This window comes from Suncus etruscus, chromosome 3 (genome assembly GCF_024139225.1).
Source record: "Suncus etruscus isolate mSunEtr1 chromosome 3, mSunEtr1.pri.cur, whole genome shotgun sequence".
Taxonomy (NCBI): domain Eukaryota; kingdom Metazoa; phylum Chordata; class Mammalia; order Eulipotyphla; family Soricidae; genus Suncus; species Suncus etruscus.
In genome coordinates, this window is record NC_064850.1 from 36,218,880 (window position 1) to 36,231,692 (window position 12,813).

Consider the following 12,813-nt stretch of genomic DNA (forward strand, 5'->3'; position numbering starts at 1 on the left):
TGATGAGAAAGAAGAGGACGGGATGAAATACAAAATTAAATGCAGCCAAAGTTTACTAAAAACACAGATGTGCAGCCAGGGGTAGCTCAAGGCACAGGTGCTTGCTTTGTCTGTGGTAAGCCTGAACTTGATTTCAAGCACCACTTGGTTCCCCAAGCACTGACGGAGTGGCCCCTGAGGACTCCTGCATGTGACCCTCTCCCCTCCCCAAACCAAATTAACAAAAATCCTCTCAGATATCAAGGTGCTACTCCTGAGAAAAGAAAGACAGGGACAGCAGATAGGGCTCTTGCCTTCCACACAGCCAACCCAGCTTTGATTCCTGGCACCCCAGATGAGGCCCTGAGCCCTTCAAAATGATCTCTTCTAGGGCCAGGTGAAAGGATAGCACAGCAGGGAAGGCATTTGCCTTGCATGCAGCTGAGCCGGGTTCAATTCCCAGCATCCCATCTGGTTCTCTGAGCCTGTTGGGAATGATTTCTGAGCGTAGAGCCAGGAGTAACCCCTGAGCACCATGAGGCGTGACCTCAAAACAAAAAAGAATGATCCCAGGGCCGCAATAGGGCATTTGCCTTGCACGTGTTAACCTAAGACAGGACGCAGTTCGATCCCTGGCGTCCCATATGGTCCCCCAAGCCAGGAGCAATAGCCAGGAATAACCCCTGAGTGTCACCAGGTGTGGTCCCCCCAAAAAGAATAATTCCTTAACACAGCCAGGAGTAAGCCCTGAGCTTTGCCAGTTGTGGCCTCAAAAGCAAAAAAAGAAAGGGAAAGAGGGGGCACAGCGATAAGGCTTTTGTCTTAGATGCAGAAGGACGGTGGTTCGAATCCCGGCATCCCATATGGTCCCCCGAGCCTGCCGGGGGTGATTTCTGAGTGTAGAGCCAGGAGTAACCCCTGAGCTTTGCCAGGTGTGACCCAAAAACCAAAATAAATAAATAAATGAAAACTTATTTCCTTCTCCTCTCTTTAACTTCTTCCCTTAAAAAAAAAAGAAAGGGAAAGAGGAGTGGTGGTTGCAGAGAATAAATAGAGGAAGCACAGTGACAGGCATCATTCTGCGGTGGTGGGAGAATATCACTTCCAGCATAATGAATATTTCTATCAGTTTGGAACAAAATGGATTGAGATAAAAACCAGGTAGAAAAGTGAATCTGGGCAGAACAGGAGGGAATAGCATCTTAAGTATATAGAAAGGGGAAACTGATCCATGAGGGAGACAGCTAAATCAGCATTCCTGGAGTAGCTTCAGGCATGAACCAATGGCTTCCATCTCCTTATGCACCTAAGAGTCATCTGAAGAACTTTTGGGGTGTTGGGGAAGACTTGGTGTTCCCAATGATATTAGGATCACAGGCAGTAGGGCCCTGGCATCATCTACACTCTCTCTCTTTCACACACACACACACACACACACACACACACACACACACACACACACACACACACACACACACAAACAACATGCACATGGTATAAATAATTGTTCTGTGGTCCTGTACACTTTTTTGGGGTCCTCAGAGATATCTCAGCAATCAGGGGCCACATACTTTACATAGAGTCTGGAGTTAACCCTGAGCACCACTGGGTGTGCCCCCAAATAAGCAAAATTTATTTTAATCTGAGCCTGGTCAGACCAAATTTACTTTGAGCCTGGTCTCTACCAGGCTGAACCCTGGCATCTCATAATCCTCAGATTATCTCCCCCCAAACACCACCTCTTTAAACCCTAGCATTTATATGCCGGCGGGGTTCGCAAGAATCCTGGACACTACAAACTTTACAAACCTCTGAGCCACATGCCCCCTGAGCTTTGTTTAGAAGCTCCTTTCCCCAAAATAAAACACCCAATGCCCCTTTATTTTGGAAAAGAGGCCCAGAACTATGACAGGGCCTTAAGCTGTTAGTCTTCATGGCAGGGTGAGATGGGTGATCTCTTCTCCAGGTTTTAGACTTGCTATGAGAAAGTCGGTTCCCCTTGCCCATTTCTGTTTTGTGGATTTTCTCTCTCTTGCTTGTGTAGGTGAGATTGAAAGATTCGCTCGTCAGCTCCCTTCAGTTCTGCAAGGCCAAAGATGCTGAGCTGGCCTGGATCGATGGTGTCTTAGACATGAGGGTCTCCAAAGTGGACACAGGTGTTATCCTGGAGGAAGGAGAACTGAAGGACGATAGTGAAGACCCTGACATGCAGGTGGACGTGCCTTCGGACCCCAGTGTCATTGCCCAACAGAAGGCCATGAAGAGTCTATTTGGGGATGATGAAAAAGAGGCAGGTGATGAAAGCGAGATCATCCCAACTCTGGAGCCCTTGCCGCCGCACGAGGTGAGCGGGCGTTGCTCACTCTGTCCTCTATGACATGCTGTCCTGGCCATTAGTGGGTTTTGTTATCTTGCTTCTCTGGAGCATTAGTAAGGGCCGCTTGTACTTGATTGAGAGCCACTGGGTCCTCATCCGATGGTGCTTGGGGCCCCCATGTTGCTGGTGATCAAACCAGGGCCCTGTACATGCTAAGTGTGGGCTTGGCTGGCTTAAGCCCTAAACTGTCCTATGTATGTGTAAGTGGATGTGCTGGTTGGAGTTTTTAGTGACATCGAAGGTGTGTGTGTGTGTGTGTCTGTGTGTGTGTGTGTGTGTCTGTGTGTGTGTGTGTGTGTGTGTTAGGAAGGGAAGTGGGAAGGGGAAGAAACAATCACTTTTGGGGTGGAGGGTTGGATTTTGTGTCACACCAGAAGCGCTCAGGGTTACTTCTGGCTCTGCGCTCAGAATTTGCTCTTGGTAGGCTCACGGGACCATATGGGATGCCCAGATTTGAACTGTGGTTTGTCCTGTGTTGGCCACAGCAAGGCAAATGCCTTACCATTGTGCTATTGCTCTGTCCTCTAATCACTTATTTTTTAATTTTGTTTGTTTGGGGACTTGGGGCCCACACTCAGGGGTGTTCAGGACTGACTCCAGACTCTTATGTTCAGAGATCACTCCTGTCAGACTCGGGAGACCATATGGGGTACTTGGTGGGGCATGTGGATCTGGGGTCAGCACGTGGAAGGCAAATGGCTCGACTACTATCTCTCTGGCCCTAGAAATCATCAGTTTAGAATAAAGTTTTGTAACTAAGGAAATTTTTTTTTTTTTTTTTTTTGTGGTTTTTGGGTCAGTGCTCAGAGATTATTCCTGGCTCCAGGCTCAGAAATTGTTCCTGGCAGGCACGGGGGACCATATGGGACGCCGGAATTCGAACCGATGACCTCCTGCATGAAAGGCAAACGCCTTACCTCCATGCTATCTCTCCGGCCCCGTAACTAAGGAAATTTGTTTTAGTCTTTTAATTATTCATTTTATGATGTCTTTGGGGTAAAGTTTAGGCCATGTTCAGGAGTGCTCAGTACTTATTCTTAGATCTGTGCTCATACCTGGGACTGCTCGGGGTGCTATATGTAGTGCCAGGGATCAAACCAAGGTGGGCTATTTGCAAGACAAGCTCCTTACCCTCTGTACTCTCTCCAGCCCAGATTTTTTTTTGTTTCCTAAGCACATATTTTTGTGTATGTGTGTGGTTTTGGGGTCATACCTGGTGATGCTCAGGGATTACTGGCTCTGTGCTCAGAAGTTATTCCTGGCGGGCTCGGGGGACCATATGGGATACTGGGGATCAAACCCGGGTCAGCTGCATGCAAATAGTGGAGAGGAAATGCAGGTATGGGGGACCATATGGGGTGCCGGGAATCAAACCTGGGTCTGTTATTGGTGTTATTGCCATTATAGGGCATTTATTGCAAACACCCTACTGCTGAGCTATTGCTCTGGTCCCAGAATTCTTACATGAAGTCTAATTCTAGTCTCGGAGTCACATGTCCTCATGAAATAGCTGCTTCATTGGGGATTTTGAGATAATTAACTCAGCACCATATTTAAAAATGAATGCTTCTTGTTGGTGTCCAACTATATTTTTTGTTTGTTTATTTTTGTTTTTGGGTCACACCTGGCAGCGCTCAGGGGTTATTCCTGGCTCCATGCTCAGAAATTGCTCCCGGCAGGCTCAGGGGACATTATGGGATGCTGGAATTCGAACCAATGACCTTCTGCATGAAAGGCAAATGCCTTACCTCCATGCAATCTCTCCGGCCCCCAACTACATTTTTAACCTTTCTCTGCAGCAAGGAAAGAAACATAGTCTCTGCCCCATTAGATTCCCTCATAATACTTGCAGGAAATTGGGAAGCCAGTCAGGATTAGGTTTTCTTTCTCTTGCTAAAACCAGCCCTCTTCAAAGCAATTTCAAAGTAACTGCCTGAGGTATCATCACATCACAGGGCCTCTCTGATGGGAAACCCTTGACATTCATTTTAATTTACCTTCAGGGTGAAAGGGAAAGGGGACAAGGGACCAGGGGTGAGTTTTCTTCAAGAAGCTGAGAATTAGGATCAGGAAAAATAATACGCTCTGCCTGCTGCCACTCTGGGTGACCCCCCCCCCCCAGGCATGTGGGGGAGTGAAGCACGTCCCATTACCAAACATCCCTGTGTTATTCTGAGGCGTGACTAATCACGGTGACGGGAAACATTCAAACAATGCGGAGAGCTTTTCTAACGTTAAATAACGAGGTAAAAACTCAGGAGAACAACTTGGAATGGGATGTGCAGTTCTTGAAGCCATCTGTCGGTCACGGGGCTTTTGAGAATTAAGGAAAGGGCCTTGGAGAGCACATGTCATTTGACTCTCTTCAGCACAACCTTGTCTGGTGCTGTCTGGCATTTTCTTTGGACATTCATTCTCCCTCCCCACCCCCGTACTTTTCTCTCAGGTTCCTGGACACCAGTCGGTTTTTATGAACGAGCCAAGGCTGTCAGACTTCAAGCAAGTTCTTTTACGGGAGGGGATCCAAGCTGAGTTTGTAGGAGGTGTGCTTGTTTGCAACAATCAAGTTGCAGTTCGCAGAGTAAGTGTGATTTTATTTTATTTTACTTTATTTTATTTTATTTTATTTTATTTGGTGATGGAGGCAGGAGAAGGTGGTGTTGGGCCATTCCTAGCCACTCAGGAATCAATCCAAGAGGAGCTTGGGGTGGTACCATCTTGATTGGCCCTTGTTCTGAACTGGAATTCTGTCTTTTTATTCCTAATGATGACCATGAGGGCTTGTGAAAGTAACTCAAAGACTTGATGGATACATCATTTTATTGTCATTTTTGGCTTTATATTTTAAATTTGGGTGTTTTGGGCCATGTTCAGTGTTCAGGGGTTACTCCTGTTTCTGCACTCAGAAATTACTCCTGGCAGGCTCAGGTGACCATATGGGATGACAGGAATTGAATCTGGATCGGCTGTGTACAAATGCCCTACCAGCTGTGCTATCCCTCCAGCCACATGCCAGTTTTTATTATTTGACTCCTCTGACAATTATGTCTATAAAATACACAATTCATGACCTTACTACTATGTCCGTCTTCTGGATCTAGGCACTTTCTTTCTGACTCATCGTGATATCTAACCACGAGATTTGGGTTACGGGGGCGACATATTAACAGAGAAGAAATGTACTAAAGAATTTCTTTTTTTTGACTTGGTTTCTAGACGGAAACTGGACGCATCGGATTAGAAGGCTGCCTTTGTCAAGACTTTTATCGGATAAGAGACCTTTTGTATGAGCAGTACGCCATCGTGTAAAAGAAGCCCTGTCAAGAAGTAGCTGACCTTTCTAAGAAAAAGGGATTCATCCCTGATTCTGAGCTTTGCCTTTTTTTTTTTTTCTGTTTATTTGTTTTATAACATACAAAAAGAACCTTCCAGAAAAAAAAAAACATTTGATTTTTGCAGAAGTAATCCAGAGTATCCAGCTAATGCTCCAGTGAGGGCCCAGCAGTGAGATTTCTGATGCCTCTTGCTTGGACCCATGTGGACAGCGTTCAGCTCCCTCACAGATTCCTGATTCCAGAAGATCCCTCAGGGGTCTCTCACAGATCCATGATTCAAGAAGGGCTTTTTACTTCAGTTAAACCATGCAACTTAGCAAGCCAGCTCATGGCCTTCGAGAACAACAGTTGCATGAATCGTTGCAAACATTTCCTTAATGCTTTCTGGGATGGAAAGGGAGAACTCTTTAGAAAAGTGTGTTATTTTTCGAAAAGTTGATAAACATCATTTCCAGAGGCTTGTCTAGTTGAAAAAACAAAGGGTATGTGCTTGTCTCTCCTCTTCTGCATTCGTGTGGGCAATTATTTTCCCATGGAACAGCTCTGCGCTGTGCCTCAGTGGTAGTGGTGGTGATGGTGGTTCACCTGATGTGAACAAACATACATGATTCCAAAGTCATATTTTGTTTCTTCGTGTGTGTGTGTGTGTGTGTGTGTGTGAAGATTTTGTTGTGCAGTCTGATAACACATTCATTTGAATACAATGATTCAAAAGAATTCCTTGATGGGTTAGAGTCTGAAGGATTCTGGATACATTAGAGACACATCTTAATTATCATGTAGTTTACTGTATGGGAAACTGTCTTGTGAATCGTTTTCAAGAGAACACTTGTTGGACATCACCTCTGTATAAGGTAACAGTAGAAGCCAAGTAAATGTGAAAATGTTTTTATCTCACAGACATGCTTTTCTTTTTTTTTTTTTTGTTTTCTTTTTTTGTTTGTTTTTTTGGGCCACACTCGTTTGATGCTCAGGGGTTACTCCTGGCTAAGCGCTCAGAAATTGCCCCTGGCTTGGGGGACCATATGGGATGCCGGGGGATCGAACCTCGGTCCTTCCTTGGCTAGCGCTTGCAAGGCAGACACCTTACCTCTAGCGCCACCTCACCAGCCCCGACATGCTTTACTTAAGGTTCCCCAGGCAATGGTTATATTTTAGACACATAACCACAAAAATATTATTAAGGTTGGATCAGTTTCTCTTTTCACCATTCATGTCAGATTCTAACCTACTGTGTTTAAAAAGTAAAAAGTAGGGGAATATATACACTTTGACTGAACTGAAGCAATGAAAATCATGTCATTTAATAGTAACTGCTCATGCTTGTATAGGCTGTAGATTAACCAGGAGACATCATGATTTTTTTCTTTTTCTTGCAAGTATCTAACCCCTACTCTTTATACTTTGCATATTGTGTGTTTGTGTGTGTGGTTTTTTGGGTCACACCTGGTGGCACTCAGGCATACCCCTGGCTCTGCCCTCAGAAGTTATTAAGTTATTCCTGGCATTGCTCAGGGACTATATGGGATTCCAGGCATGGGACCTGGGTTGGCCACATGCAAGGCAAAAACCCTACCTGCAGGTTGTGCTGGCAAAGGATTTTTTTATTTTGGTTTTTGGGCCACACCCAGCAGTGCTCAAGTGTTATTCCTGGCTCTGTGCTCAGAAATCTCTCCTGATGGGGAACTTTATAAGATTCTGGGAGTCAACCACGTGCAAGATAAATGTCCTACCCACTGTGCTCTAGCTCTGGCACCAGGATCAGTATTCTTGTTTAATTTAAATGGTGCTATATATAGTGTTAAGTGATATCAGATTAGGATTAGTCCTGTTTCAGATGCTTACAAGACTTCTTTGGTGGACTATAATGTTACTGCAGAGTTTGCAGTTTTCTGCTAGTGAATGGCAAAGGCACCAAACAGTTACAGAAGATGAAGATAAAGAGTGTGCTGGCATTGTAGAGCTTTTATTGGTTGGTGCTTGCTTTTGTTTTGGGGCCACACCCAGCAGCGCTCAGGGGTTACTCCTGGTTCTGCGCTCAGGAATCATTCCTGACATTGCTTGGGAGACCATATGGGATGCCAGAGATTGAACCTGCGTTGGCTGTGTGCAAGGCAAACACTCTTCCTGCTATTATCTGGCCCATTTTGTAGAGCTCTGAGAGAAATTTCACTTCAACTCTTTATTACTGAAGTAACTAAGCCTAGCATTCTATGTCTGTCCCAAGGGAAGGAAAGTCTGTTTCATGGTTAAGAGTCTAGTTATACATATTTCATTGCAATACTAATGTTGAAAAATTGTTTCTTGACTAGCTTCTTATTGTCTCAGGTACAAGGGATTAAATTTTAAAGTACTGCTTGAGCATGACTGTGCTAATTATAATTAACATAATTGAAGGAGCGGTATGTCTAGCTGTTTCTAAATGAAAATATTTCTAAAATAAGACATTTGTTTAGGCTTGGTTATTTTAAAAAAATATGCATTTAGAAGAAGGCTATGCAAGTAATCATGAACTCAGGAATTTTTAGATCTTTATTGTTTAGAAACAAAATAAATTCAAATTGCCTCTCCACTGATTTCTGTAAATAATTTGGTTAAAAAGAAATTTTACCATAGTATTTGTTGTATTTGGATTTTTGTTTGTTTTGTTTTTATTTTGGGGCCACAACTGGCACCTGTTGCATTGGGATTTTGAGTCTCAAATAGTAACACAAGCATTTCTATGTCCTCTTGAATCAGCGGATGACCTGAGATAGAAGTGAGAAAATTAGGTGGTAGAACAATAGATGGGGGAAGGCACTTGTCTTGTACATTGCCCGATCCCCTGCATCCCATATCATCCCTCAAGTATCATCAGGAGTAATTACTGAGTGCAGATCTAGGAGTAACCCCTGAGCACTGCTGGGTGTAGCCCAACCTCCCTCCAAAAAATGTGAGGAAATTAGGTTTTTTGTGTGTGTTTCTGCTTTTGGGTCACACCGGGCAGCGCTCCTGGCTCTGCGCTCAGAAATTGCTCCAGGCAGGGTCAGGGGACCATATGGGATGCCAGGGATCCAACCTAGGTCTGTCCTGGGTTGGCCATGTACAGGGCAAATACCCTACCGCTGTGCTATCTCTCTGGCCCAGGAAATTAGTTTTCTAAAGGGGGCTTTTTTAGCAAGGTTTTTGTTTGCTTGTTTGTTTGTTTGTTTGTTTGGTTTTTTTGGTCCACACCCGTTTGATGCTCAGGGGTTACTCCTGGCTACGTTCTCAAAAATTGCCCCTGGCTTGGGGGGACCATATGGGACGCCGGGGGATGGAACCGCAGTCCTTCCTTGGCTAGCACTTGTAAGGCAGCCACCTTACCTCTAGCGCCACCTCACCATCCCCCCATTTACTTTTAATAGGGGGAAAAAGTTGTTGAAATTTTCAGATTAAGGTTTTATAATGTTGTGATAGCTGGAAGGGACCATAGCCTTGATCTAGTTCCACATACTTATTTTGGTTTTGAATACATGGGCTTGTAGGAGGGGAGGGATTAGGATTTGCTTGAGAGAAATGGAAAATCTTGTCTGTAGAATTGAGCCTTAGAAATCCCGTCAGTTGGTACCAGCTAAGGTGGGAAGAGAGGAAGGGGAAATACACTTTTAGACTTTTTTTTAAATTTGTTTTGGGGGTGGAGGGCACATTCTGGGATGCTCAAGGGTTACTCCTGGCACTGCATTCAGGAATTACTCCAGCCAGTGCTCAGGGGTCTATGGGAAGCCAGGGATTGAACCTGGGTTGGCTGCATGCAAGGCTAGTGCCCAACCTTCTATACTATTGCTCTAGTTCTCACTTTTTTTTTAAATATAAAGTTCTAGCTCCTTACTACAATTTATTGGATTTGTTATCTATTTGTTTTGTTTGTATTTCTCCCACTTTGATCAAAGTCCCATGTTGTTTTTTTATTTGTTTTTGGGTCACACCCATTGACGCTCAGGTGTTATTCCTGGCTGTTTGCTCAGAAATTGCTCCTGGTTGGGGCCAGAGAGATAGCATCGATGTAAGGCATTTGCTTTGCATGCAGAAGGTCGGTGGTTCGAGTCCTGGCATCCCATATGGTCCCCTGAGCCTGCCAGGAGTGATTTCTGAGCATAGAGCCAGGAATAACCCCTGAGTGCTGCCGGGTGTGACCCAAAAACCAAAACCAAAACCAAAACAAAACAAAACAACAAAAAAGAAATTGCTCCTGGCAGGCTTGAGGGACCATATGGGATGTCAGGGATCAAACGTGGATCCGGTCCCAGGTCAGCAGCATGCAAGGCAAATGCCCTACCGCTGTGTAATACTCGGGCCCCTTGAATTCCCATGTTAATAAATAGACTTTCATACATACAACAAGGTTTCTTCCTGTTGTGTGGCCACTGTGATGCATGTTGCAGGGAACATGGGTGGATGCCAGTAGCTCTGCAAGGCTCTGCTTTCAGTCCTTTTGAGTCTGTACCTGGTTAGGTTACCTGATAAGTCTACTTGCACCTTTAAGTAACTTCTAGGGGCCAGAGCAATAGTACAGCATGCAGAATGTTTGCCTTGCATGTGTCTGATCAAGGTTTGATCGCTGGCACCACATTTCCCCCAGGCCCTGCCAAGAGTACTTCTGAGCACAACCAAGTATGGTCCAAAGGCTAAAACATCAGAAAAGAAGAAAAGAAACTTTATACTGGTGCCCTCGTAGAGAACATCCCTGAGGGTCTCTGGCACCATGAGATGCTGCAGGTTCATGTCACATTTTCTCACACCAATTTTATGATAGCCAAGTACTTCCTCCAGAGTTCTGTTTCCCTTTACAGTAGACCAAGCCCTGGTGCATGGTGGTATGTATGGCCACAGCACTGGCCTTGCTGCTGTCTTTTTCTCTTCCATTATTCTGTTTTGGAGGAGGGGGCACGTTTGGGCCACACCTGGCAGTTCTTAAGGGTTACTCCTGGCTCTGTGCTCAAAAATCACTCCTGATGGTCTTGGGGGACCCTATGGGATGCCAGAGATGGAACCCAGGTTGATTGCATGCAAGGCAAATGCCCTCCCACTGTGCTATTGGTCCTGCCCCATCCACCTCTATTAATGTGCACCAGTACATGGGACATACAGCTCCACTTCTCCCAGCCTTCTGCTAGTCCTACCTGTTTCAATATCTGTACATCCTGGATGGCTGAAAATAGACCTCTCCAGCCTTGACTATCTCATTTCTGGTTTTCTCTCCCTGTGCATGAGCCCTGAAATCGGTGTTTTGTTTCATTGTTTTTGTGGTGCCGGGCTTGGAACCCCGGTTGTCACTCGTGAAAGGAGTAGGCACTGCTACTGAGTCATATCCCCAGTTCCATGGACAGGAACTTTGAAGAAACCCCCTGGGTTTCAGATGACGATGTGACAAGAGACATCTGGTCTCAGATGAACTGGTGGAAGCAGCTTGATTCCAATGGTTGATATTTCCTTACAACATGGTTCTCCAAACTTACCTTTTACCCTGTACATAAGCTCTATAAAGTAGAATTGGCCGGAGAGATAGCATGGAGGTAGGGCATTTGCCTTGCATGCAGAAGGACAGTGATTCGAATCTTGGCATCCCATATGGTCCCCTGAGCCTGCCAGGAGTGACTTCTGAGCGTAGAGCCAGGCGTAAACCCTGAGCGAAGCTGGGTGAGACACAAAAACAAAAACAAAAAAAAGTGGAATTGGAAGAGTCTGAAGGGGAGGTGGAGCAATAACACAACCAGTAAGATGTTTACCTTGCACTGATCTGGATTAAAATCCTGGCATTGCATATGGTACCCCAAGCACCACCAAGAATGACCTCTGAACGCAGAGCCAGGAGTAACCCCTGAGCATCAATGAGTGTGGCCAAAGGGGTGGGGGGGGGGGGAGGAAGGAGGTGAGGACTGAGTCTTGAGGGACCTCAGGGGAAGGTAACACACTCTACCCATTGCTGCCCAGATGGTTTCGGAGTTAGGCACTGCCTCAGCTAAAGATCTGAAGTTCTGTCTTTGTGTGATTTTATAACTGTCCTCGCAAACAACCTTTGCCTGTCAGTTCATCATTTGGATCTTCCACCCCCTTAATTCCAGATTCTTGGGAGTGCAGGGACCAGGCTCGCCTTGTGGAGAGCCAAGGTGTTCTTTTACTGAACCTGCAGCTATTTCTCAGTCATGATAATTCGCAGTGGGAGGAATAATAGTGTGGCCCTGGACAAGGATTCTTCCCCGAGGAAGCCTGGTTACAGTCAAGTTATGTAACCCAAGTAGCAGCCTGTATGATTATGATAGCTGAATCCTACCTCTGGGAAAAAAATGGACTCTGGCCATAATTACCTTCACCTTAGAGATTTGTTTCCTCCAAGGGGAATTACTGCAGTGAAATTTTTTTTTTTTTTATCTAAAACTCCTGTGCCAGTTTCTTCCCTAGAGTATCTTTATTTGTGTGTTTGTTTTGGACCCAAAACAAACTTGGAGGTTTTAGGGTTAGTGCTTAGAAAAGTTACTCCTGGCTCTGTACTCTGAGCACTTGGGGACCATGAAGAAATAAAACTGGGGTCTGTCCCCAGTCCCCGTGTACAGGTTTTGGTATTGGATCATTTTTTGTTTTTCCCAGTTTTATCAAATACCAAATACCACTTAGAATGGATGGACCAGATACCTAAAATATTACTGTGAAAGATTTATAATCCACTTTGGTCACAATAAAAATTATTAAAAAAAAGAATAGATGGGCCAGTTACTTTATATATATATATTTCTACTTATTTTGGTACTGTCAGGATTAATCCCAGCATCCCACAAATGTGAGGCAGGGGCTCCACCACGGAGCAGCATCTGGCCCAAGTTCAGTGTATCTATCTTTATGATTGAGATATGTGGGGGGCAGGGAGCCAGATCCATGGTACAGGGGTGGGGGGGGCATGCTGGCCTGGCACATGGCTGACCTGGGTTTGATCCCTGCCATACCATATGGTCCCTCAAGCCTGCCAAGAGTAATCTCTGAGCTCAGAGAAAGGATTAAGCCCTGAGCATCACTGAGTATGATCCTGAAACAAGTGTGGGGATGAAAGCTAACAGGGCTCAGGAGCATCTGGCTCCTAGGGTCCATCCTGGTTATTGGTGACCTTCT

General features: G+C 45.2%; 1 protein-coding gene across 1 annotated transcript in view; it reads left to right on the forward strand.

Moving 5' to 3' along the window:
• The window catches only part of CPSF2 (cleavage and polyadenylation specific factor 2), a 28,129-nt gene extending 22,022 nt beyond the window's left edge, over window positions 1-6,107 (forward strand). Inside the window, exons 12-14 of the mRNA XM_049769793.1 lie at window positions 2,024-2,323; window positions 4,803-4,937; window positions 5,573-6,107. Of these exons, the coding sequence (XP_049625750.1) occupies window positions 2,024-2,323; window positions 4,803-4,937; window positions 5,573-5,665 (528 nt within the window). The 3' untranslated portion in view covers window positions 5,666-6,107. The remainder of the gene's footprint in view (window positions 1-2,023; window positions 2,324-4,802; window positions 4,938-5,572) is intronic.
• Window positions 6,108-12,813: the final 6,706 nt, after the last annotated feature.